The following is a 27,142-nucleotide window of genomic DNA, read 5'->3' as shown; positions in this document are numbered from 1 at the left end:
CCGCAGCAACACATCACTGTATATCCACCGAGCCAGTGGTTCAATGGCTACTGCAAAAAAGCAATGGGGACAGCCGGAGGCCCTCTCAGGTGCCTCTACCCAATTTGAGACCCCCCTCCCCCCATTGAACCGGACTGGTGTCAGTTGGATATTCCAGGACAAATATCACTTCTCTGAAATGCCCGGAGGCATAGGGCTGCATAGAGCAAAGACTCATGCTCTGCAGGATAGCGGATCTTAACGCTGCCCGGAAACACCATTGTCTCCTGTAGTAAGACCTAAGGTACAAAGGACATCCAGCAAACACTGAAGTGCTAAAGAGGCAGACATACAAAACCTTTACCTTCAAATCGCAACCCCAGGGAAATGCTCTCAGGAGGAGACTCCGACACTGTTGGGGATAAACAGCAAAGCGATAAATACCTGAGCAATGGAGGAGGAACAGAACATGATCTAGATAGATGCATTATGGAGTTCACTGGAGATAAGATGTCAACAGCTGAGACATATGGGTTCAGATGGGAGGGAAGAGGGGGGCACCTGAGGTGCAGGTAAGAAGTTATCTGGCTATGATGGGGCACTCACCGGAAATAAACCTCTCCCTTTGGTGGCCACAACCACTGATAGGGCAGGTAAACTATAATGGTGGTACTACAATAGAAAACACATTTATTTGGTCTAAGGAAGGTTTGTGTTAATGGGGCAGTGGTGGGGAGAAATTGTCAAGTTGGATAACGTGATTTTTGTGCTCATGGGGATTTAAAGAAGACGTGGGGTGGTGGAGGAGCAGAAAGAGGTGAGGTCTTCGTTATGACCTAAATCAAAATGTTCTCAGATCACCCAGTACTTTTGAGGAGCACACGGACAATGAGTGGGAAACAGCACAGAAAGATCATTAAACCCACTAGGTTGACACCTGTAGTCCAAAACCGAGACTTAAAACAAACTCCTGGAAGGTGGATGCCCTGGACAGTAAAATAAAGGGTCTCAGTACCTACAGTGGCAAGAGCCGGATATTGTGCTTCTCCAAGAAACACACCTGGTGGGGAACGAATGTAGGTTCCTGGAGTGGGGTCAGTATGTATCCCTAGCACATGCAAGTTTCTCTCATGGGCCCGGACGAGTGGCTATCTTTGATAGAAGCACCCCTTTTCAAATAGTCAGAATCTAATCGATGAGTAGTTGGGATAGCAGGGAAATGGGGGTGGCAAAGCATCACAATAATCAAAGCCTATGCACCACCCAGACTAGTCCAGGAGTATATTACCCACCCCTACCAAGACAGCCTCCCTTCTGCATATACTGGAAGGGAACTTAAATAATGTTATGGTGCTAGATGCAGACTGGACAATTTCCCAATGGTATGCTCACCCCATGCTATGCACCTCTCCATGGGACTCATGTGGAGGCAAAAACCCTGTGGCAAACAAGAATACTCCTTCTCCGGGATGCACATTCACTACATATATGGTGGCAAGAGAATATCAACCCTACTGCCAGCAACCCAGACATCATTATTGGCCTGGGATACTGTAAGATTAGGAAATACCACTGTTGGAAGGGGAAATGCTGAAGGACATCCGTTAATCAAGAGGGTTTAAAGCATGGGATCGCAGTGATATTGCAAAGTGGGGCCTGCTCAAAGGGGTGGAGTGGGGTAAAAACCTTTCCAGCCTGCAGTCGAAGTCAGATATTTTAAGTGCACCAAACTGAAACAGGCTTTCCAGGGACTGACTGGACTGAGAGCCTTGAATTTGCACTGCTAGAGAATAGAGGGCTCCTTGAGGAGGGGGGTGGGGGGGGGGCTAGGAAGAGGCGCAAGATCCACCTCCTACAGAACCCTTGACGGAATGCCAGGCAGGTTTAGACATCAAGGAGAAAACAGGAGAAAGACCTAGGCGCAATGGAAGACAGACTGAGAAGCAGCTCTAATGGGCCATAGGAAGTTGTGACAAAACTTGGCTATGCCTGATCCGGTTAAAAATCCTTCATAAGATTTAATACAACATGATTGGGCTCTATAGAACTGAATGGGATCCAACAACATATTGTTTTAAGTGCTAAAGAGAAAGGCACTTTTCTAGACACAATTTGGGGCTGTAGTATGATACAGTAATAGTGGTGAAGTAAACTGCAAGAGTTTGGTCAGATCCTATAATTTAAATTGCCTTTACTGCCCCAATTTGTAATACTGGGGATCCTGAATCATGTAGATCTACCGAGAAGGAAACTTACATTCTGTGTATGGAGTGATAGTTGAAAAACGTAACCTGGCAAGGAAATGGTGCCTATGAAGTGGGGCTGGGAATCTGGTATGGGCCTAGAGGATCGAGTGACAGGAGACCAAAACATTTCACAATTTTAATCTGGAAGCATACAGGGTTTAAATCCTTGAAAACAACACTTGACAAAACGTTTTAATAAACACAACTGACGGTTGGAGACAAAGAATGAATTCTACATGCCTGCTCGGCAGAGAACTAGGCCTGGGCAAAATTTCAGGTTCACTGGTTTAATCTTAATTTTGGCATGGTCACATTATGCAAAATTCCCCTAATTATGCCATCATGCCCCAGCACGCAATTATGTGCAGTTCACAGCAAAAACTTAGCACTAGCGCACAGGAACTAGAACGACCAAAATGGAAGAAGATGTTGTGCTTGCATTTTGTGCGCTATATTTTTAGTGCGACATCTGTCCTGGTATCCACGTATGTATTTTACACCAAAATATAGTAGCAAATGCAGCTTCTGCATCTCCCCGAAATTTTGGATAATAACACAAATGTTGCACACCTCTAAGTAGCACATTGTAATCTTTATACACAGAACATTTCAGTGTCCAGTAATACGTACAATCTTATTGCGAGTCCTTTCCTTGTCCAATCTGAGAAATTCACACAAGGTTAAATCTTCAGTCTTCTTCTTTAGGGTCAAAAATGCACATGCAGACGAATGCTTCCTATGTTCATCCCTACAAAAGAAAGAAAATCTCAAGATCAGTTTTACAGCTTTCAAACCACCTTCAGCTCAAGCAGGCCAATTAAAGGGCCACATACCACAGCTCAACCCCGCAGGGGAGCAATCAAATGTACATTACCCGCTGGTCTTTCAAACACTGATAAGATATAGGGAGATGTTCTGGATTTTCCAGGGGATGTTGACCATATCAAGAGCATAAGGTCGCAAGTCCATCCAAACTCAGAAGAGCACGGCTCACTGTTAATCATGCGCCAAAAGCCATAGCCCAACCTGTTCTTCCCTTCTTTGGCCCTCTAACGCTCCAAGGACTGAGCAGCTTTTCTATGGCACAGGGCATCAAGAGACTCGGCAACACAAAGTAAGAATTATAAACACTGCAAAACATGTATTTGTAAAGTACTCGTTCAAGGGGAAGGCTAGTTTGTTACCCAACGCAATGGTACAGCAGTCATGGTGAGAGGGCAAGAGAGAGTAGCACATGGAGATAGGTGGGGAAAGAGCTCCAGAAGGGATGGAATACAGAGACTGGAGGGAGCGAGAAGGTTTTGCAAGAAAGTGGAACAATCTAGACAAGTGCAGAGGTTAAGTCAGCAGCAATGAGGTGTAACATGGTCAAGCATCCGCTGCACAAGCAGAGGCGTGACCGCGAAGGACAAGTTGCTGCATGAAAAGAGGAGGACGAAGCGAGAGGTAAAGACACGGCTGTAAAATGCAGAGTGAATGAAGCAAAGCTGCTGGAGAGAAAAGGGTAAAGGTCAAAAGTTAATTTTATTTTAAAGGACAGGGGTCAAAAGGTTTTCTTGAAAAGGCTGCTGTTGCTGTAACCCATTGTGGCCGAATACAATGTTTGCCATACCTCATTACACATTCTTCTTCTGCCGACACCCTACACATCCATTCACTATATAACTTAGTTGAATCTGCTTTCAACTAAAAACCAGCGCAAAGAAAGTGGTCCTGGCAAAATGTTTAACCAGATAATGAAAATTCTTTCTTGATGTCAATATTGGAAAATACAATATCAATGCATATTAGGATACATGTACACATGTAAGCACGAACTCAATTCACAGAGTTGAAATCACCCGATATGACCTCCCCCTCAACCCAGAGTCAGAAGTAAATGGGAAGGGAGGCCCTGTGACCTAGGCCTGAAGCACTGATCACAGGTAGGGTGACGGGCAACCCTTAGACAAACACACGAGCAGGAAAACCCAGATCGATCCTACATATAGGCAGCAATGCCACAATGATCTTAGGAGATTGGCCCCAATAAAACAGGTTTGGCGGTTGGGGAGCACATTCCCAAAACACCAGTCAGGTGCCACACTAAGTTAGGAGCACTTCGCCAAAAAGAACACAGCATGCACACTACACGCAGTGAGCACATGCCACCCAGACGGATATTTGGACACATATCCACTAGCCCCACATTGTGTCCACACAAGTTCGAGACCCACCTACACTTATCAAATGAGCAGATTTATAGCCCCATGACTAGGCCAAGATTTGTTTCCAAAGAAAAGTACAAATTGCTTTATGACGCTTCATGTAATGTATAAAATGATGGCCGAAACCAATGTGCTTTGAAACAGTCTTCAGACCCAAACTCATCCGCGGGGCAAAGGTCTCTCCTGAAGCCGCCATCAATGGGTAAGAGACTCATCTGATCCTTAGTCCCAGCTTTTGGCGTGTGGCAAACTAGGAAAAAAGCAAAAATGTAACCGGAGTGTCCAGCCACTAACAGAGACTGTTAGTAATTTAGGTCTTTGAGCCATATAGTCACAGGGCCCCCAGAGGTCATCTTGTTCAGATAGCACGCGTGGAAAGGAGAGGGTAGTTTAGTCCCTTGGACCGCTGGGTGAGAAACAGATGGTACGCTTGATCACTGTGTGATATACAGGGGTTGTGGCCTCACCGCTTGGACTGCAGGGCGTGGCACAGATGGTAAACAAGCATTTACAATGCAATGGTCTCGGCATTATTAAAGGTAGAGCTATTGGCATTGCTCATGACTTTTTTTTAAATCATAAATAAATGGAATTGTCATTTACATTGCCAGTAGCTTAATCGTTAAATAAATCGCGTTGTCATTTACAATGCCAATAGCTTAATCGCTCACAAATGCATGACCTATTGCATTTACACCCACACAGAGCTACACACAAAGCCACCCACACAAACACACACACAGAACCACCCACAGTCATTCACATAGAGCCATCTACACAGAGCCACCCTCAGACAGTCATTCACAGAGCCACCCTCACACAGACCGAGCCACCCCCACACAGAGCCACCTACAAAAAAAAGCTATCCACACAGAGCCGCACACACAGCCCCACACATTATATATCATATCTCATTGGTGTCAGTGCTCAAGATATTTCTGTATTCATCAGTAACATTTGACATTGCCCATCATGAGATTATTCTGATTACGTTCCAAGCTATTGGCATTGTAAATGACAATTTTTTTATATTTGTTGGTTTTGAAAACAGATAAATAAATGGCAGTGTCATTTACAATGCCAATAGCTTAATCTATTTGTCTAGGTGGAAGGAGTCTGTATTCCTCTGTGGGTTGTAATTGGCGCTCGTTCTAAATAATTCCAGGTGTAGTAAGTTAAGTCTGGGAGCCGGTCAGTCAGAGCCTAATGGGTCTCACACCTGGTTACACATAGATATTATGAAGGGATAGGATTCATTCATACTGTCAGTCATTTTTACATTTCTTATGTCCAATCAATTCCCTTTTTTTAGATTTACCCAAGTATGGCCACTGGTGCTCTATTTTATGATCTATTGAATAACTTGCGTTTTAACTATATTGTTGGCTTGTAACTGTTTTAATGACTTTAATTTGAAAAAAAAATAAAAAAGGATGAAGGAAAGAAGATGTCATTTCAACATCATCAAACTTGCTTTCTTCTGAACACAAGAATTAAATGGGTAGTGTTTCAAGGCAATGTCCGTTCGGACGATCTGAAATTCACTTCAAACTCTGACACCCCACAAGAGTTTGCAGTGTTAATGGAGTTGAAGAAAAAAAAGGAGGCTAATTCTCATGCATGCTGCCACTCAGCAGTGCATTGCCTTATTTTACGGTAGTTAATTTTATAACCCAAGAATGATGAAGTTCTGACTTCGTGACATCGATCACCTTTGGCAGCGTGGGGCGCTTCATAGACTAAAATAAATGCACGTACAAAATACCTCGACTTAAGTGCTGCACAAAATGCTTAGGCTTGCCTGAATAATAATGAAATAGTAATAACAAACCGAATAATTAACTAATTACTAGACAGTCTTAGACAATAATAAAATAATGGTAATAATAAACCGAACAATTAATGAATTGACAGTCATAGATAATACAATAATAGTAATAAATCGAATCATTAATTAATTGACAGTCGTACATAATACAATAATAGTAATAATACATCGAGTAATTAATGAATTAATTATTAGAGTCCTAGATCACGTAATTGTCTCAAGAAGATAACGCACTCACTCCGGCTTGGGGACCTTGGCTGCTTTCTTGCTCGGTGGTGACTGCTTTGTCCCCAGCTCTGCCCTGGACTCTCACTTTGAGGCGCGGGTCCCGGGCTGCTGCCTGCGGGGGCTCCGTCGCTGCCAGAGGGGTCGGGGCTGCGGGGGGCCCCTCCCCCAGGTCCCCTTGAAGGGACCCTAACAGTGTCAGGAGCCCTGCCAGTGCCAGAACCAGCGAGGGACCCATCTCTGGACTGCTGGAAACCAGTGGTGATAAATCACAGAGCAAGGCGAGTGAATGCACAGCAGGCGCGGGCTGTAGGATGCTCTGCGGAACCAGGGGTCCTCTCTGCCTGCAATCCCTTTCTCCCTCCTCCCTAAATCCTCCTCCAAGCACAAGAGACAGGAGAAAGTTTCCAAGCAGGGCTCTGAAACTTCATGGCCAGTGGGGGGCGTGAGGGGCGGCGCCCCGCGATGAGAGGGGGTTCTTTCCAGCCAATGGGAAGGCGGCAGAGGAGGGCTCGGGGTTACAGGTGCTGTGTGAGGGTGGTGGCGAGGGAGGGGAGTCCGCCAGGGAGACGGAGTCCGCCAGGGAGACGGAGTCCGCCAGGGAGACGGAGTCCGCCAGGGAGACGGAGTCCGCCAGGGAGACGGAGTCCGTGTGGAAAAGTACATTTTGCCATGTTATATGTGCCTACGTGTTCCCCATCTCATGTCATATGTGCATGATCGATATGCATGTATTCCCCTATGATCGATTAAAGACGCAATTACAGTCGTGTCCATCTCTATTATGCCAGTTTTCGTGAATACAACGAATATCAGGCCTATGTAAAGCTACGTTGCCACATTTTACAGTGTGCACGTTAATTCATTGAATTATCCCCGTTTCTAGGCCTCAAAAGGGCCTGGACTCAGATTCAGCTCCTGTTTCCTGAACCCTCTCCGAGGAGCGATACAGCCCCCACCTGTATCCCTGACCCTTAGCTTACTTTCATGCCTCGCAGTGCCCGGCTCGGCCTGGCTCTGCCTCCCAGTCTGCCAAGAGTATGTTATGTTTCTAGTTATCAGTCCAGCCCTCCTTCTCTGCATTCCTAAGCTACTGAATCGCATCAATAGTTTCCGTCAAGGTCTAGCCTTTATGTCTCCATGTAAGAGAAATACTGTATTAATATTCATAGAATATTCCACACACGCACTACATGTAGAATAATGCATGCACCAGTCTTAATGTCTGTTAGCCTTTACCCTGATAACTTTTGGATTCTATCAACATGTTCTCTAAACACTAGATACTAGATAGGCTTTAGGTACATGTCGCTCTGACACTCCAGACTTTAGTCTCCTCTTCTAGCGCAGAAGTCATAGCCCCCAGTTCTCCCTAGTAACACGTCATTGTCAGTTTGCGCGCACCACTAGGTTAGAGGTCCCAGCTGCTCAGGTAGCCCCCTCTATGTTTCCGCCCCGTTTATGACATATTCTGTTACGTTTACATCACATGTCTATGTATACGCCCTGTACACACCTCTTGTTACACCCACTTTATGCCTTATCTTTCGCGACTGCTACAAACTCCGCCTACTGCTACGCCTCCTGTATTGAATGCAATGTATTTGTTTAACTATAAATATTGTGCACTGTTATTAAATGTTACCCCTTATGCTCCCAGATCCTGCTCCCGGCAGCTGCCATCCCATTCCCGTACAGGCTGTCCTGTTCCTGTCCTTTTATGCTTGATTAAAGCCTGTCAACTCCAGCTACCTCGTATCTTGACTCTTATTTATTGAGCTAACCGTTTATTGATTATAGTCAAAAATAGATCAGGTAATAATTTATTTATTTACCACATAATGGCGCCCGAATAGGGACTTGCCCTTTCCCCACGCGCCGGAGAAGCCACGCAGGCCCCCTGATCCTTTGCAGCCGTGACGGAACCATACCGGCCACGTGCAGATATTTCTGCTCCAAGTATCCCTCAGGCCCACGGAGGAGACGGAGGTTGCGGTCCAGCGTCCAGACGAGGCGGTGGAGGAACGCGGCGAGTCCCGACCAGAGCCCAAGCCGAGAGTCCAAGGTCCGAGGTATCCGGAGGCCCACCTGTAACTGAAGTCCGAAGTTCGTCCGTCGTCGTAGCAGTCCAGTCCAGTCCGAGGCCTTCCGTTCTTGCTGCCCGGTGAGTACCGTTGCTGGGGTAGTATCTAGACAGGGTCAATTAATTTGTCTCTGGTCCGTGGATTTGGGTACACAGATTCAACACGAAGTGTCCACCTAGATGGATGCGGGTCCTGACGTGTCTCTTTATGGGACCGGTAAGTTTCGTACTGTTTTAGCAGTGCATCTAGTCATTCTAGTAAGTTCTGTTCTCGAGAAAATTCATGTATTCTGTTTTCAGTATTCCAGGTAATATTCTGTCCGAACTGTTATTTTAAATGTTATTCCATGTGTTTTCAATGTCGTGGTATGAATGATTCGTTTTTCAGTTATTATTGTGTTTATCGTGTATTGTATTGTGTCCAGACTCCAGTCTAAGCCATGCCTCTGTTCTCAAAGTTACGTCAGTTAAAAACTAGAAAAGGTCTGCTCGAGGAAGCAGTTCCTGTCCCGCCTAGGGACAGTCCAGGTCATTTTATGTATCAAAAGCATGGCATAAGTGCCATATTATAATCTAGATTTATGGGTGGAGTACACCAAACAATTAGAGGAAAAGTATAGATGGCCCGTATCAGGTACGTGGGATGCCGAGTGCATCATGCGAGTAGAAGAAGCACTATGGAAAAAGAAAGCCAGACAGTCCCAGAAAGATGCCATCGAGTTATGGTGCAAAGAATCTCATAAAAGAACCGAAAAAGAAATCAGAAAGTCAGAATTAAGTAGAGAATCCTCAGAAAGAGCCCAAGAAAGGGAATTAATCGAAGTAGGTGAACGAGTTAAAGCCGAACAGTCAGACAGACAGAGAAATGCCCTCATTAAGGGTATGTATCCTCTTCTTGCCGAGGGCTTGCCGAAAGCAACCCCGGAAGCACCATGTAATTTTCCGCCGCCATTAGTTCCGATTAAGCTACGTCACAAACCGACCGCAGCTGATATTTTTCTCTCGTCCTACTTGGACGACACAGTCCCAGAATATGCGAATCCTGCTCCGCCAGCTCCTGTAAATAATGTAATTCCTGTTCCTCCAGCCACCGGGGCACCTGTTACAGTACCTGTTACGGTACCCCCGGTCCAGCCCGTAATACAAGTTCCCGCTACATCAGTCACTCTGCCAGCACGAAGAGTATCAGTCGACGATTCCAGTTTAGGGGCCGCGGGAGGAGGTCCTCCTGGTACCCCGCCGCCACACAAACGTATAACGTTAGTCGAGTTACATGAACGTGCGTTACAGCGTACGCCCAAATATCAGTCCGTTGCAGATATCAGACGAGCTCTTACCGAATGCCGTTATGATCCAGTCCCAGGCGACGATAATATGGTCATATATTCATTGCGCGTAAGACGGGTGACCGAGTATTTGGACACCCTACCGAATATGAAAGAAGATCTAGACAGAATATATCGATTCATCCGTACAGGAGATGATCCAGAAAGTATTGGCGAAATCATGTCTTTAAGGAAAGCTGAGACCCAGCTCATGCTATTAAAGTTTCTAATCAATTGTTTAATAAGGGAACAAGATTATCCAGATAAAGATCCGATCGAAATGAAAGTTCTGACAAGGTGGAGTGATAATATAGCCGAGGGAAAACACAGGACACTCAGTAGTATAGAGAGTATGTACAAGAAAATTCGTAAGGAAATAATAAGGTTACACGAGAAACGCAAAGCAGCACAAGTAAGCGAGAAGGAAAACGACTCTTCTACTGAAGAGGTAGACGACGAGAATACCGCCAGAATAGCGTATGTAGGTAAATCTAGATTTCCAGACCGACATTTACGCCTAGAACACAAGAAAGTTTTTCATCTTCCAGCACCAGAACAAGGTTCTCTAGAGCAAGTATTCCAAGCTACCGATCACATTCTGAAATCACGAATCGGTTATAGTGAACTTAGTACCATGCATGAACAAGAACTAGCCCGATCAGCAGTCCGATGGATTACTGATTCTACCACTTTTCCAGACGAAATAGTGGCACAAATGTTTCTGAAACTGCCCCCAGCCGAGCAGCGACTGGTGGGTATGTATATGATCCAGCACCTCATTACATTGTATGAGGCACAACATTCTGGTCCAGGTCCGTTACATGATGTTCTGAACGAGTTACTCCAGTATAAATGGAAAGGTTTAGGTACAGATTTAATTAGCGTCATTCTAGAACAGCGCCACAAATATAGAACGTTTCTGAATCCGCATTTTGTTCACGTCTCACCTCCAGAAAGTAAACCATTTTACATAGATAGACAGCATCCGTTACGGGAAGTACACCCAGTTAGGACACCGGATGGTGAAATGCAACGAGTATTTGTTTACACCCCTATCACAAAGATGGAACTCTTAGAGATGAAGAAATTAATTCCCTGTCACAACAAAGATCCAGCAGGGTTCCATCGAGAATTAAAAGACATGCTCCGTATGGGAGAATACACGTATCCAGATATCATTAAAATGTTAAAGGTCCTGTTGCCCGCAGGGGTATATGAAAAACTCAAGGAAAAAGAATGGGAGGTGGGAGAGAAAAAGATTGATTGGACAGCTCTAGAAGCTGAAGATAAAATAAGAGTACCAGGTACCGGTCTTGGGGACAAATGTAAAGAATTGCCAGAGTTATTGATTCAAGTTTTGCCAAGATTACTAGCCACGAAAAAGGAAGATTGGGATGCAATCTCAGCATGCAAACAGAAACAGGATGAAGATACTAGTGATTTTTATTCTAGATTCGAAAAATGTTTCATTATCAACAGTGGTTTGAAGACAGGTAGCGAGTCATACCCTCATCTTTTTGTTACTAAACTAGTCGAGAATTCAAGCCCACAAGTTAAAAATCGAGTTTTGAAAGTCGAAAGTACCTGGCAAGCTAGTACCCCGTCACAGATGTTACAGATGCTCCAGTATCACCAGAATAGAATCAGGGAAGAGCAAGAACACGAAAGGAGACGTATGAAAGACACGAAAATGAAAGTACTAGTTGCACAATCTGTTCCGCAAGACAGTCAGAAGAGGGGTCCGAATCAAGCCAGTCATCCTGCAGCTCCCGTTAAAGGGACATGCAATTATTGTAAACAGCCAGGTCATTTTATAAACGAGTGTGCAGTTCTGAAACACAACATAGCCACTGGTAAAACTAAAGAAAGACCACGTCCGCCTAGACAAGAACAAGTTTCACAGACTTCTCAGCCACCACAGAATGCACAACAGACAGTTCCAGCACCGCAGCCTATTGCTGCAACACAGCATGTTACACAGCAGATGTACCAGTATGCCCAGGCAGAGTATCCAGAGTATCAACCGTATTCATGAAACAGCCTAGAGAGGGAGGTAGGCTTGCCTCTCATCGAGATACCTGTAGATCAAGAGGGTCCCTATGTACACAGTCAAGTATTAGGGAAAGACAGAAAGTTTCTGATTGATACAGGGGCAAGTAGGACTACTATCAGTCATGACGAGGTTCCAGGGGCTCCGCTCTCAGGCTCTAGAAATGTTTCCCTTGGATTTTCAGGAAAGCCTATTGTGAACGAGATTTCAAAGCCAGTTACTCTAGAAGTTGGTCCATTGTCCCGAACTACTGATTTGTTACTTACGAAAACATGTCCAGAAAATTTGTTAGGCATTAAAACATTGAAAGAATTAGGTGCAGTTATTTGCTGCTCTCCAGAAGGAATACGATTGTTTTTACGCGACTTTAAAGGTCACTATGTATTACGAGATTTTGATCCAAGATTGTCCAATGTTCCGCAGCATTTATGGGCGCAAGGTCCAACTGATGTAGGTTTTATGCAAATCACACCCCATCGTGTGACTCTCAAGCAAGGTATAGTCCTGCCACGAATCAGACAGTACAGATTGCCACCTGAGGCTGTAGCAGCCTTATCCAAAATTATTGACGAGCTTATTGCTCAAGGAGTGGTTGTAGAAACTGACTCCAATGTATGTAATTCTCCTATCATTCCAGTTATGAAACGTACTGATCCAAATGCACCCCCAGTATATCGATTAGTGATTGACCTTCGAGAACTTAATAAATGTATCATACCCCAGTATCCAGTAGTCCCAGATATTTCATCCCTATTGACAGCCATTGATTCTGAAGCTACATTTTTCACTGTAATAGACCTCAAGAATGCATTTTTCAGTGTTCCAATTCATCCAGACAGCCAGTACCTTTTCGGTTTTTGTTTAAATGGAAGGAGCTATAAATTCACACGAGCTCCTCAAGGTTTCACAGAAAGCCCTAGTATTTACAGTCAAGCACTTAAAAGACAACTAGACAATATTCACATGCCAACTGACACTGCCCTGCTCCAGTATGTAGATGATCTACTGATCACAGCCCGTTCTGAACGTGATTGCGAGCGAGCGTCACTTACAGTTCTGTATTTCCTAGCCGAGATGGGGCACAAGGTGTCCCCTTCGAAGCTTCAGTTCTGTGTCCAGCAAGTGATCTACTTAGGCCACTTACTGTCCAAGTGGGGTAGGCAGTCGACACCCGACCGTATCCAGTTGATAGCGAGTCTTCCACAGCCCAAGACACAGAAGGAGGTACGAGCTTTTATTGGCCTCACTTCTTATTGCAGACAATGGATTCCTCAGTATGCATTTCTAGCAAAGCCACTGATACAGTTAACGACACAGGAGGCAGCCGTATCGACTGTCCTCCCTTGGACATCTGAACATACACTTAGTTTTAATGAATTAAAGAAAGCCTTATGCCAAGCACCTGTTCTAGCTACACCGAACTACAGTAAGCCTTTTACACTTTGTCACAGAACGTGATGGTACTGCATTATCTGTTCTCACACAAGATCAAGCCGGACAGTACAAGCCCTGTGCTTATTTTTCGAGCACATTAGATCCAGTAGCCCAGGCGTTGCCTGCGTGCCTCAAGTCAGTTGCAGCTACAGCTCTAGCAATCAGACAAAGTGATTCCATAGTATTAGGACACTCCCTGACAGTACAAGTTCCACATTCCGTGGAAGTTCTTTTAAACCGAACACAGACTCAGCACTTGACAATTGCACGTTTAACAGGTTATGAACTGACACTGTTCCAGCCACACATAGAAATCAGACGCTGCAACGTTCTAAATCCTGCTACACTGTTACCGTCAGTTACTTCAAAGCCTGCCACACATGACTGTGTGGAAGTTATTAACACTATGACTAAGCCAAGACAAGACCTGACAGACATTGCCTTACCTGATCCCGACCTGACACTTTATGTGGACGGTTCATGTACGAGAACAAGTACAGGAGAACTAGTAGCCGCGTATGCAGTGACTACTGAAACTGAAGTTATTGAAACACACCGTATTGACACCCTGTCTGCTCAAGCAGCAGAGCTAGTTGCTCTGACCCAAGCCTGCATACGTGCTAAGAACCTGAAAGTAAACATATATACAGATTCACGTTACGCATTCGGAGTTGTACACGACTTCGGAGTGCTCTGGCAGGAGAGAGGTTTCATGACTTCTCATGGAACCAAGATTCAGCATGGTCTCCTCATTCAAGCTCTGTTAGATGCAATACATTTACCGACAGCTATCGCTATCATGAAGTGCAAGGCACATACGAAAGTTACTATCATTTCCCAAGGTAACAATCTAGCAGATCGAACAGCCAAGCTTACAGCTCAGACACCAGACATTCCAGTTAACAAGACACAGACATCCACTTCAGAACAGACTACTTGTATGACAGTTAAGGACCCTACACAAGATGTCATAGACATACAGTTACATGCTACTCCTGAAGAAATCAAGAAATGGTCCGAACAAGGAGGGGTCCAGACAGATCAGGGATGGTTGACGAAGGGAAAAGCCACATGGTTTCTCCCCGACTCTATGGTTCAAGTCATTATCAATACCGCACATAGTCCAGCACACCTAGGAGAAAAAGCTATGTTAGACAGCATTCAGAACCTTTGGTTCAACATGCATTTACGAGCAGCAGCCAAGCAGAAAGTCCGTACCTGTATGATATGTTGTCAGTTCAATCCAGGTAAAAGTGTCCCGGTGGAACAAGGTGGATTCCAACCTCCTGACCACCCTTTTGAAGTCCTCCAGATGGATTATATTCAGATGGAGCGATGTCGAGGTTTCAAGTATGTCCTTGTAGTTGTATGCGCTTTGTCCAGGTGGACAGAAGCATATCCAGTTCCAGATTACACAGCAGCGACCACTGCCAAGCAGTTGGTTCGTGAATTCTTCCCCCGTTATGGACTCCCTAGGGTCGTGTATTCTGATAACGGCCAGCCATTCTCATCTGAGCTAATGAAACATGTTTCCCTTCTGTTAGGGTACCAGTGGAAGTTCCATTGTGTGCGCCATCCTGAAGCAGCCGGTCTCGTAGAGAGACATAATCAGACCCTGAAAATCCGTATTGCTAAGACATGTAAAGAGAAAGGTGTAGATTGGTTAGTTGCCCTGCCAGTCGCTTTATTCTTCATGCGAATGGTCGCACACTCCAGATCAGGTCTGTCCCCTTATGAGGTCGTATTCGGCCGCCCCCCAAATATGTGGGGTACACCTAGACCCCGCAGTATTACAGATGTTTCCAGTAATATGTTGACAGATTACCTAGCTTCCTTGATGTCTGCCCTACACTCTTGTCGTTCGCAGGTTGCCGCTGCATTTCCAGACAATACTGAAGTGAAACCGCACGAGGTCATTCCAGGAGACCTTGTTCTCGTAAGGAACTTTGATCGTTCAAGTCCGCTGGAGCCTCGCTGGAAGGAGCCAAGACTAGTCCTTCTGACCACCCGTACGGCCGTGAAGTTGGAAGGCCGCAAGGGATGGGTCCATCTGTCCCATATCAAGAAATTCCATGGAGTCCGAACAAAGCTATTTTTAAAGGACATTTCTAAAGACTGTTCCATTTCTAAAGACTGCCTGAAACAAGACATTATTCTAAATCCCGAACTAAAAGTTCCTCTGTTAGAGAAAACTCCACAGCAGGAGTATAAGTTGAAACTCCGGTCTAGTAAAATAAGTCAGCCAGTTTAATTGTCTAAGTCCCCCTCGGGTGAAACGGTTAGACAGGTATCTGACATGTATGAGATAGACCCCCATAGTGAGAGAGTTAGTCAAAACTCTGCCCAATGTATCGTTTTTCTAAGTTTTATATTGTTTTTAAGTTTGATGGTTACCTGCACAAGTTATGCATTGCATTTATGTTTTCCAATTTCTCATGTAAATAAGTTTTCTAATGCTACAGTAGAGCACACATTTAGTGATCTGCCTCCTCACGAGTTATCCTATCGTCTTGCTATGCGTAATAATGCATTCATCAGAATGTTACACTATTCACACCAGACCAGCAATGCTACTAATTGTTGGGTGTGTGGTCGACTCCCCCCTTTCCAGACATCGAAGGGAGTTCTGCCACTCTTTCCTTATCCGTTTTCACATAATGGTTCGTGAGGAGCATGGTCCATGTTAACGTCATCTTCCAATGATATGTCCCTTCTGAATAGAACATGTTTTCCAGACAAGCAAGGTCTCCCCCATAGAACAGGGTTAGATCTAGAAAATGAAGTTTATAATTTAGGTAATTATTCTTCGAATTTTATGGTCCTAAATGTTCAGTCTGATACTACTCCAGACTTACCTGCTATTTCAGTACTACCAGTCAAAGGCGAATTATGTGTCAGAAATAATGGTTCCGCACATGTAGGACATAGTGATTGTACTACTACCGTCGAGTATAGTGACAGTGGGAAATCTATTTTCAAAGCCTCACGTCATTCTTATTTTGTTTGTGGTCAGACCGCATATGTTAGTCTGCCCCTCGATTGGGATGGAACATGTTACATTGCCTTCCTACTGCCACCAGTTTTTCTAGCCCCATCTGATTATCACAGAAACACACATCTAGTACACGTCAGACATAGAAGGGAGATTGAGTCCCCAATTGTCGATCAAACAGAAACCTCTATTGAAATCTGTATACTGTTCTAGAGCAGTTTCATTTTCTTTATAGGTCCTATCCAGAATAGTAAGTTAATACGTAGACTAACCAGAACCCTTGAAGCAGTAGTGAATGAGACTACTTCTGCTCTAGGTAACTTAACTGAAGAGCAATCTGCTATGAGATTTGTCGTGCTCCAAAATCGTCTCGTTCTTGACGTCATACTGGCCGATAGAGGAGGAGCATGTAGAGTCATCGGATCTAGTTGCTGCATTTTCATTCCTAATAACGCGCCGTCTGTTTACTCAGCCATAACCAGACTTCACAAAATTGCTCATCAGTTACACCAGAATCCAGGCACCTGGACATGGTCCGGTTGGCTCTGGAGTATTATATCTGCTTGGGGATGGAAAGTATTGTCATTCCTAGGTATTGCAGTAATGATCATATTCAGTTGCTGCCTCTGTATACAATGTGGCCCTGCGATTTGCGGCATTTGTGCTACCTCTTGTATTCCTAGTCCTAAGTCCCGTCCCAAGACAATTCAAGACGAGCAAATGATGCTGTATGAAATGATAGATGGTATCATGAATATAGATGTTTCCTGATGGAAACGTAGGGCACAAGGAGGGAATGTGGAAAAGTAAATTTTGCCATGTTATATGTGCCTACGTGTTCCCCATCTCATGTCATATGTGCATGATCGATATGCATGTATTCCCCTATGATCGATTAAAGACGCAATTACAGTCGTGTCCATCTCTAGTATGCCAGTTTCCAGTTTTCGTGAATACAACGAATATCAGGCCTATGTAAAGCTACGTTGCCACATTTTACAGTGTGCACGTTAATTCATTGAATTATCCCCGTTTCTAGGCCTGAAAAGGGCCCGGACTCAGATTCAGCTCCTGTTTCCTGAACCCTCTCCGAGGAGCGATACAGCCCCCACCTGTATCCCTGACCCTTAGCTTACTTTCATGCCTCGCAGTGCCCGGCTCGGCCTGGCTCTGCCTCCCAGTCTGCCAAGAGTATGTTATGTTTCTAGTTATCAGTCCAGCCCTCCTTCTCTGCATTCCTAAGCTACTGAATCGCATCAATAGTTTCCGTCATGGTCTAGCCTTTATGTCTCCATGTAAGAGAAATACTGTATTAATATTCATAGAATATTCCACACACGCACTACATGTAGAATAATGCATACACCAGTCTTAATGTCTGTTAGCCTTTACCCTGATAACTTTTGGATTCTATCAACATGTTCTCTAAACACTAGATACTAGATAGGCTTTAGGTACATGTCGCTCTGACACTCCAGACTTTAGTCTCCTCTTCTAGCGCAGAAGTCATAGCCCCCAGTTCTCCCTAGTAACACGTCATTGTCAGTTTGCGCGCACCACTAGGTTAGAGGTCCCAGCTGCTCAGGTAGCCCCCTCTATGTTTCCGCCCCGTTTATGACATATTCTATTACGTTTACATCACATGTCTATGTATACGCCCTGTACACACCTCTTGTTACACCCACTTTATGCCTTCTTTCGCGACTGCTACAAACTCCGCCTACTGCTACGCCTACTGTATTGAATGCAATGTATTTGTTTAACTATAAATATTGTGCACTGTTATTAAATGTTACCCCTTATGCTCCCAGATCCTGCTCCCGGCAGCTGCCATCCCATTCCCGTACAGGCTGTCCTGTTCCTGTCCTTTTATGCTTGATTAAAGCCTGTCAACTCCAGCTACCTCGTATCTTGACTCTTATTTATTGAGCTAACCGTTTATTGATTATAGTCAAAAATAGATCAGGTAATAATTTATTTATTGACCGAGTCCGTCAGGGAGACCGAGTCCGTCAGGGAGACCGAGTCCGTCAGGGAGACCGAGTCCGTCAGGGAGACCGAGTCCGTCAGGGAGACCGAGTCCGTCAGGGAGACCGAGTCCGTCAGGGAGACCGAGTCCGTCAGGGAGACCGAGTCCGTCAGGGAGACCGAGTCCGTCAGGGAGACCGAGTCCGTCAGGGAGACCGAGTCCGTCAGGGAGACCAAGTCCGTCAGGGAGACCAAGTCCGTCAGGGAGACCAAGTCCGTCAGGGAGACCAAGTCCGTCAGGGAGACCAAGTCCGTCAGGGAGACCAAGTCCGTCAGGGAGACCAAGTCCGTCAGGGAGACCAAGTCCGTCAGGGAGACCAAGTCCGTCAGGGAGACCAAGTCCGTCAGGGAGACCAAGTCCGTCAGGGAGACCAAGTCCGTCAGGGAGACCAAGTCCGTCAGGGAGACCAAGTCCGTCAGGGAGACCAAGTCCGTCAGGGAGACCAAGTCCGTCAGGGAGACCAAGTCCGTCAGGGAGACCAAGTCCGTCAGGGAGACCAAGTCCGTCAGGGAGACCAAGTCCGTCAGGGAGACCAAGTCCGTCAGGGAGACCAAGTCCGTCAGGGAGACCAAGTCCGTCAGGGAGACCAAGTCCGTCAGGGAGACCAAGTCCGTCAGGGAGACCAAGTCCGTCAGGGAGACCAAGTCCGTCAGGGAGACCAAGTCCGTCAGGGAGACCAAGTCCGTCAGGGAGACCAAGTCCGTCAGGGAGACCAAGTCCGTCAGGGAGACCAAGTCCGTCAGGGAGACCAAGTCCGTCAGGGAGACCAAGTCCGTCAGGGAGAGTGAGTGTCAGTCAGTGAGAGAGTGAGTGTCAGTCAGTGAGAGAGTGAGTGAGTGTCAGTCAGTGAGAGAGTGAGTGAGTGTCAGTCAGTGAGAGAGTGAGTGAGTGTCAGTCAGTGAGAGAGTGAGTGAGTGTCAGTCAGTGAGAGAGTGAGTGAGTGTCAGTCAGTGAGAGAGTGAGTGAGTGTCAGTCAGTGAGAGAGTGAGTGAGTGTCAGTCAGTGAGAGAGTGAGTGAGTGTCAGTCAGTGAGAGAGTGAGTGAGTGTCAGTCAGTGAGAGAGTGAGTGAGTGTCAGTCAGTGAGAGAGTGAGTGAGTGTCAGTCAGTGAGAGAGTGAGTGAGTGTCAGTCAGTGAGAGAGTGAGGGAGTGTCAGTCAGTGAGAGAGTGAGGGAGTGTCAGTCAGTGAGAGAGTGAGAGAGAGAGTCTGTCAGTGAGAGAGAGTCTGTCAGTGAGAGAGAGAGTGTCAGTGAGAGAGAGAGTCTGTCAGTGAGAGAGAGAGTCTGTCAGTGAGAGAGAGAGTCTGTCAGTGAGAGAGAGAGTCTGTCAGTGAGAGAGAGAGTCTGTCAGTGAGAGAGAGAGTCTGTCAGTGAGAGAGAGAGTCTGTCAGTGAGAGAGAGAGTCTGTCAGTGAGAGAGAGAGTCTGTCAGTGAGAGAGAGAGTCTGTCAGTGAGAGAGAGAGTCTGTCAGTGAGAGAGAGAGTCTGTCAGTGAGAGAGAGAGTCTGTCAGTGAGAGAGAGAGTCTGTCAGTGAGAGAGAGAGAGTCTGTCAGTGAGAGAGAGAGACTGTCAGTGAGAGAGAGAGTCTGTCAGTGAGAGAGAGAGTCTGTCAGTGAGAGAGAGAGTCTGTCAGTGAGAGAGAGAGTCTGTCAGTGAGAGAGAGAGTCTGTCAGTGAGAGAGAGAGTCTGTCAGTGACAGAGAGTCTGTCAGTGACAGAGAGTCTGTCAGTGACAGAGAGTCTGTCAGTGACAGAGAGTCTGTCAGTGACAGAGAGTCTGTCAGTGACAGAGAGTCTGTCAGTGACAGAGAGTCTGTCAGTGACAGAGAGTCTGTCAGTGACAGAGAGTCTGTCAGTGACAGAGAGTCTGTCAGTGACAGAGAGTCTGTCAGTGACAGAGAGTCTGTCAGTGACAGAGAGTCTGTCAGTGACAGAGAGTCTGTCAGTGACAGAGAGTCTGTCAGTGACAGAGAGTCTGTCAGTGACAGAGAGTCTGTCAGTGACAGAGAGTCTGTCAGTGACAGAGAGTCTGTCAGTGACAGAGAGTCTGTCAGTGACAGAGAGTCTGTCAGTGAGAGTCGGTTATAGAGAGTGAGTGAGTGGGAGAATCAGTCAGTGAGAGTGGGAGAGTCTGTCAGTGAGAGTGAGTTAGTTAGTGAGAGTGAGTGAGTGAGCCAGAGAGAGAGGGGGAGAGCCAGTCAATAAAACATGTTCCTTACACGAAACGGCCCTGTTTGTAGCCAAATTGAAAAGTCCTCTGCACACCATGATATTATGGCCTTGGTGGATGCTTTGTGTTTAATTAAAAGCAGTTGTAACATAAGGGGGTGGGGGGGAATAAGAACAAACAAGGAGAACTGGAGAGTTTGTCTAAAAAAAAAAAAAAAGGGGGAAATAGGGGTTTGAGGGAAGAGAAAAGGTACAGGACACAGGAGGAGGTTATAGAAAGTGCTTTAAATTGTGTGGAAAGATATGGCCAGATTGGAAGGAAACTTATGAGGAACAAATCACAGACGGGAGAAAAAAAATATTGAAATGTTAGTAAAGGATACAGGTCTGAGGAGTGCACATGCTGCAAAAGGCGAGACGCAGACTTGAAGGTGAACAATGGACCTCATCCATGATGGTAACAATCACTGTAATGTTTAAATGTTTCATCTGTATTCACAAACATCAGGTACTAACTGAACAGAAGATCACAAACATGCTCTTGAACCTCATGCTGGGCAGATGCTGTCAGAAAAGTACACTTTGGGAGGACAGGGTGACAGCTCTGGCAGGGTGCCAGATGAACTTTACGGAGCCTGGAGAGGAGCCGCTCCTGTAGTCCAGTCTTGAGAAGCTAGTGCCCGGACTACAGTCTAAGTCCTGCTCTGGAATGATCTGCCTGGTGCATCAGAGTAGTCGGAGTTGAAGGCTTGCGTTTTTGGCTATAGCAGAGATTTTTCTCGGACAGTTGCAGAGGATAAAATCCAGGGACTTGGCATTCTTCACAATAGCTGGTTTTCAATCTTGTGAGGGAAAGGTTTCCTTCAATTCTCGTACAGGAGGCAGGATAGAATTCTTCGATGGGATTAGTAGGACGTCTGTTTATGACCCTCTATGACCGAACACCTGTAAACCGGTCTTTGTTTTTTAACCTCCTGATGGTGCGAACTATTTTGTCCTAAAGTGCAGTTTCTAGATGACCTTATGCAGTTAACTTGAACAAAGTAATTTACATATTGAGAAAAGCAAGTTATCCATTGAAGCCTAGTTCAATTCTGCCACTTCAGTGCAGAAACACTAGCATTGATTGGATATAAGACAGAGGCAACTAGCATCAACTGTGATCACCAGCAGGAACTGTGGAAATTCTTGGACCTGGACGACAGCTGTGACCCGTGTTTATGAGACTTTCTGATGAACAGGGACCATGTCAAACTCAGCATGCACCACAGTGAACTCAATGTGGTCCAAAGCTGAAATCTCGACCGCGAAATGAAATTAAAAACAAGCACAAGGGGAGGGGCGCTAGCTCTATAAATCTATTAGATTTTTGTCCCCGCATGTCTTTTTAATTTCTCTTGTTAATTTCAGGTTAGAGTGGGATATACACAGTGACCCTAATCCTCTGATGGCCACTTTTCTGTGGCTGAGATGCACATATATTCAGTTACATTAACTGATCAAGGCCGAAGGGCAAGATGGGCCAAGAATACCCCGGCTGATTTAATCTCAAAACTGATTGCTACTGGTCAGTCTGATTTCTTAATTTGTTTAAATGTGGATGCCTGACGCTAATATGTTGGCCGCTTTTATAAGTATCTGCGGATCGATCAAATCTGCTCTTACTAGGACAGGGGTGATTTTCTCCTCACGCCGTCATAAATGGTTTTGCAAGAAGTACTTCAGGGAACACAGATCTGCTGGAGATCCTGCATAAAAAACCCGCTATCAGGAAGAGGTGAGAAAGACTAGGGCCATATACAGCTTGGCACATAAAGAACGTCATCGTAATTTAAACAAGTCATATTATGCAGAAAATGAATTATTGAATAAAGGGGAGTTAGCATGACGTAAATTTAACGGAGGTTTGTGAATTCCTTGCAAAACTCCTAGTCCCCATCTAATTATCCATAAAATGCATCTACGGCTACAGAAGTAGTAGTACAGTCTACAATTCGTGCGATAAGTCCAAGAGAGCATTGCCCCGAAAGTTCCACCCACGTTGTGCCTTAAACTTCAACTGTACAGTTCCAATGTCTCCAAACCCACGGCCATCCTGTGCCACTTTATCGAGAACACGTAAGAGGCTCCGGTAACCCCGTCAAAACCGTTGCTGATCCTATAACCTTAACATGCCCTCCCACTAGTCCTTTGTAGCCTCACATGCTGTCAAACTGGGTTCCCTCACTTTCCTCGTTACATCCCCTTTACCCCACCTTTTGTTACTCATGCTCGCATCACTTACCCCTGCTTGGCCACAGTTCCCAGGCTATCGGCCACCTCGGGGACACAATTCAAATCTCTGCCACTGGATACACGACTCCCGCCGGTACCGGGCGCCCCACCAGCTGCTGTCACCGCCACCATTTTCCCGCTTCAGAAACACCACACGTGCCGATGTAAGGTAACCGGCTCAAAGCCAACCACAACGAAGTCCCGGAGATCGCCTACCAATCAGGACTGGGCTCTTCGTTTACTATACTCGTGTGGGATGAATGATTCGCCCAATCAGAGTACACATATCCATCACTAGCAACATTCTCTAGCCCAGTAATATCACCGGAAGCAAAAGACAGAACACCCGCCCCCACAAAACTCTAACCAATGGCTGAGTTGGATTATTTCACCGGCCTTTCTTTTTTTTCTTAACCAATCGGAGAGTGTGAGGCCCGATGTAGCCTCCAATCATCCAGTGCGATTGAAAATAGACCCACAGGATCAGCTCCTACAGGCAAGGGGTGCGCTGGGGACGCGGCGTCCGCTTCCACTCGGTCTTGGCGCACGGCTGTTGAGTGCCGTTTGAATTATGCAATCCAGGCCAGGTGATGCGGCAGAGATACCAGGGGAGTAGCGACAAAAGAGCCAGGTGAGTGGGGGGTGGCCGCGTGTGTCTGCGCGTGTGTCTGCGCGTGTGTGTGTGTGTGTGTGTGTCTTCGGCCGGCCTGCGTAAGTGCGTCCACAGACCCTGGTAGGCTCGTGCACCGCTTTGTCTCCCTTGAGAGAGAACTCGGCGACAATAGGTCTCGATGCAGAGACCTAAATGACCTCTGTGTGTGTCCTAGGGTGTAATTCAGACGACAGGCAATCAGTTGGATTTTTAAGTAATTTTTTCTAGTCCGTTTTGCTTGTTTACTTCTATTATGGTTTGCAAGCGATACATTTTTTCTTCATGTTGTGGTGCTGATGAATTATTGCAACTGTGTTCTATGTAACATCCAGTTAACGATTCTATGTGCGTATGAAAAAGTTGTTCACATTTTGCTGTTCAGTTGGGAAAAAACAATTTAAATTTTGAATTAGCCACTGCACTCGCAGGTTATTTTTCATGTGTGTTTTATGTACTAAGCGGTTTGATGCATCTTTGTCCTAAGCTGAGCTCATAGTGAAAGTAGTCACTGCCGACATAATCCAGTGTGCATAGCATTTACCCACAAACAGTAGGATTTAAGTTTATTTAAAATACCCAGAGAATTCTAAAAGTGCACTAAATCCCTTTAAATAGTTTCCAACCCATCATGGAGTCACCTTTAAACCACATTCAAACTAGATTGCCTACACAGGCTAAAAAAAAAATAAACTGAGACGTGAATGGCACGCAGCGACTAAGACAGGTTTTTCCATGGCGGGAGAGGGGAAACGTTGACACCAACATAATTAAACACACTAGGACGCACATTCAGACCAAATATGTAAGACAGAAAAGGACTAGGAGAGAGGCACTGTTAGAACTGTGGACCAACGTCAAGGTGGCCCAGTCCTACAATTCTGTCCTGAATACAAAAGCAAGAAGTCTGATGCTGGCTATAACAGTTGTTTCTAAACTAGGTTACACCAACCCATTGGCAAGCAACCACATCTAGGATTGGAAGGTTGCCAGATCGACAAGCCTCAGCGATTCCAGCCGCACCCCAGCTCAGTGTTAGAAACCTTGCACAGCTCGTCGTCCCCCCCCCTCCCCCCCCCCATCTGCAGCGCTTAGCCCACGAAACTCTACGAGCAGCCAGGAACCTCATAGCAGCTCTAAACAATAACACGACTAGAGATAGCAAGTAACAAGACACCAGTCACCCAGGATCAGACAGCAAGGGATGTAGGAATAGTCATACCAGAGACCGACAGGACACCAAAAGACACACCCACTAATGTCCATCCCTGGCTGCCCTGAGGCATACGCAGTGGCCTCAATGCTAATAATGGGACTCCATCTCTTTTTACTAGACACGGGGCGACATGGTCACGCCCACAAAGACTACAACAACCATACAAGGGGTCTCTGGCAGGAAGGCAGGGTTCCTCTTCACAGAACCACTCAAGCTGGAGATAGGGGGGGAAAGGATGATTGAACAGTTGTTGTAATTTACCGCTTACTAGACTAATAACTGGGGACATGACCCAATGACCAAACTGAAAATGCCAAACCAATTTCCCGAGAACTGGGCTATAGTCTGCTCCTCACCTCAAGTCCCCCTTCCGGACACCAACCAGCAACACACTCCTACGCCACATAGATGCCAGCCAGGGTGGCGTCTGCCAGTCAACCCCCGTCACAAAGGCGGTCCTGAAGCATATTGGAAATCTCCTCAAGCTATGCAAATTAGCTTGGGTGGGCATGCCACCCACACCACCTTATAGTAGAAACCGCCAAAAACTTTTAGCCAGTAAGGTACACAAGGAGCAAGAGATCGGGGACGTCAACTTGTGCACATCTACTGAGTACCGCAAGGCTAGTTGAGGAGAGCCAGCCTATGGTGCATAGGGCCAATGGCGGTCACGAAGAGACCGCACGTACCCCGGGGATTGCTTAGTTCAGCCAAGGTTGCCATTCTGGGACCTCCCAGAGTGAGGAAGTGGCACAGAAAAGGTTGCCCAGCTCCCTCCCTGCTGCCAAGCGAGTGACCTTTGGAAGGAACTCGGCACAGCCAGCAAACGATACACGACCTCAAGAAAGTATCCCCACCAGCCACATGGGAAAAGTACTATAACTGGAGGGTGCAGGCCACCACACTCAATGGCCCACTAGGCAAGGCCAACATCAGGTGCGACTCTGGAAAAGCTAAACTAAGCCACGTCCCACAAACTGAGTAAAACCACCCCCAAGAGGGCTGCATGTGGGCAGATGACACCAGTCTCGAAAGGGACTCCAACACGGAACCCCAGAGGGATCCGACAGTTATGGCGGCAGAGGTCAGAAAGGCTGGCGGCAGCCACACCCTAGAGAAAAAGGTTAGCAACTCAGTATGGGTCACCTAGTCGACCTATGCCGCCTAATAGCTTCTAATGAGCAAAGATCTATAAGCCTAGGCCAAGCCCTGCAACATCCCAACCTGCCAAGCCCAGCTCAACCAGAGACACAGCACATTCAGCCCCAAGGAAATTAGTCAGCAAACTCACTACTGCAACAAGGACCAGGTGGTTGTTCAAATACAAGGCAAAAGCAGCAGGCAGGAAACCCAGCCCAGCAAGGACCGGGGCCACGGAAGGGGGGACTGGGGGACTGGAGAGGCAATAACTTTACACAATGACCCAATCCAAATGCACAGCAACCCTAAAACAAGCATTGGAAATGCAATAGGTCTCGCCTTTAAGTTAGCCATTTGCAATGCTAGTGGTATTGTGTTACAGCTGTGTATTATTTAGTGTATGTATGTGATATGTTGTGGTTGTATGTTAGATTTGTATTTGTTAGCTGTGTAGTAGTTTAAATCATAGCGTTAGGAGTACAGGAACGAAAAAGCAGCGTGGATTGGGGAGGGCCAGGGCATTATGGAGGGGGTTAGGGAAAAGGGCACAGGTGAAAGCACGGGAGAGGGGAGGATGGAAAATGGAGAACGGGAGGGGGCGTGAACAAAGGGATGGGGAAAACAAAACAGAAGCGAGGGGGAACGGATGAAACGTACACACCACTTTTAACTCTAGTGAGCACGGACACCCTCGGTAGCTTCTTCCACGGTCCACAGACAAGACTAGGCTCTGCGGGGGATCACTCAGTCGGAGGAGAGGTTGGGGGCTCCACATGATTGCAGGACAGCCATCTATGCTCGCTCTGGTGTGAATGCTGCTGGGGGGAGGGCTGTCGGGACTTTTCCTCTGGATGGGGCCGCGCTTACGGGACCTCCCTCCCCCAACACTCAAGGACTGATAATCTCCTCAGGTTTCTGATCTTAGCCTCTTTTAGAAGTAGAGAAAGACCCCATTGGCAAACTAGGGAGGGAGGCGCCGAGCCTTCTCTTAAAGGGACAGGGCAGGTGAAATTCTGAGCCTTTGACAATCATCCACATATCTCCAAACATCAGGGAGCTGCTAAGGTGGGCTCATCAGTAAGCAAGGGCAATTAAACATGAAAAGCAGTAATGAATAACTCAAAAGAAACAAAGGTGCAGACTGCCGATCACCCAGAAACCAGGGGTGATAAAGAGACCCCAATGGGCACGCAATGGTCTCAGATTCCATCCCCCAAATCGGACCCTACTGGCTTCAGCATAGCCCCACCGGCCCTGTATAAAGTGGTCTAGCATGCCACTGGTCCCTTCCAGGACTCT

The 27,142-nt window shown here is 46.3% G+C and overlaps 1 protein-coding gene across 1 annotated transcript in view; it reads right to left on the bottom strand.

Annotated features, from left to right (window-relative positions):
• The window catches only part of BIRC5 (baculoviral IAP repeat containing 5), a 122,817-nt gene that overhangs the window by 48,279 nt on the left and 47,396 nt on the right, over positions 1-27,142 (bottom strand). The window contains exon 3 of the mRNA XM_078653876.1: positions 2,856-2,973. Within this exon, the coding sequence (XP_078510002.1) occupies positions 2,856-2,973 (118 nt within the window). The remainder of the gene's footprint in view (positions 1-2,855; positions 2,974-27,142) is intronic.

The sequence above is a fragment of the Lissotriton helveticus genome, chromosome 7, assembly GCF_964261635.1.
Source record: "Lissotriton helveticus chromosome 7, aLisHel1.1, whole genome shotgun sequence".
Lineage (NCBI taxonomy): Eukaryota > Metazoa > Chordata > Amphibia > Caudata > Salamandridae > Lissotriton > Lissotriton helveticus.
The sequence above is the reverse complement of the archived record's forward strand: the minus strand, read 5'-3'. Positions and strand labels throughout refer to the sequence as shown.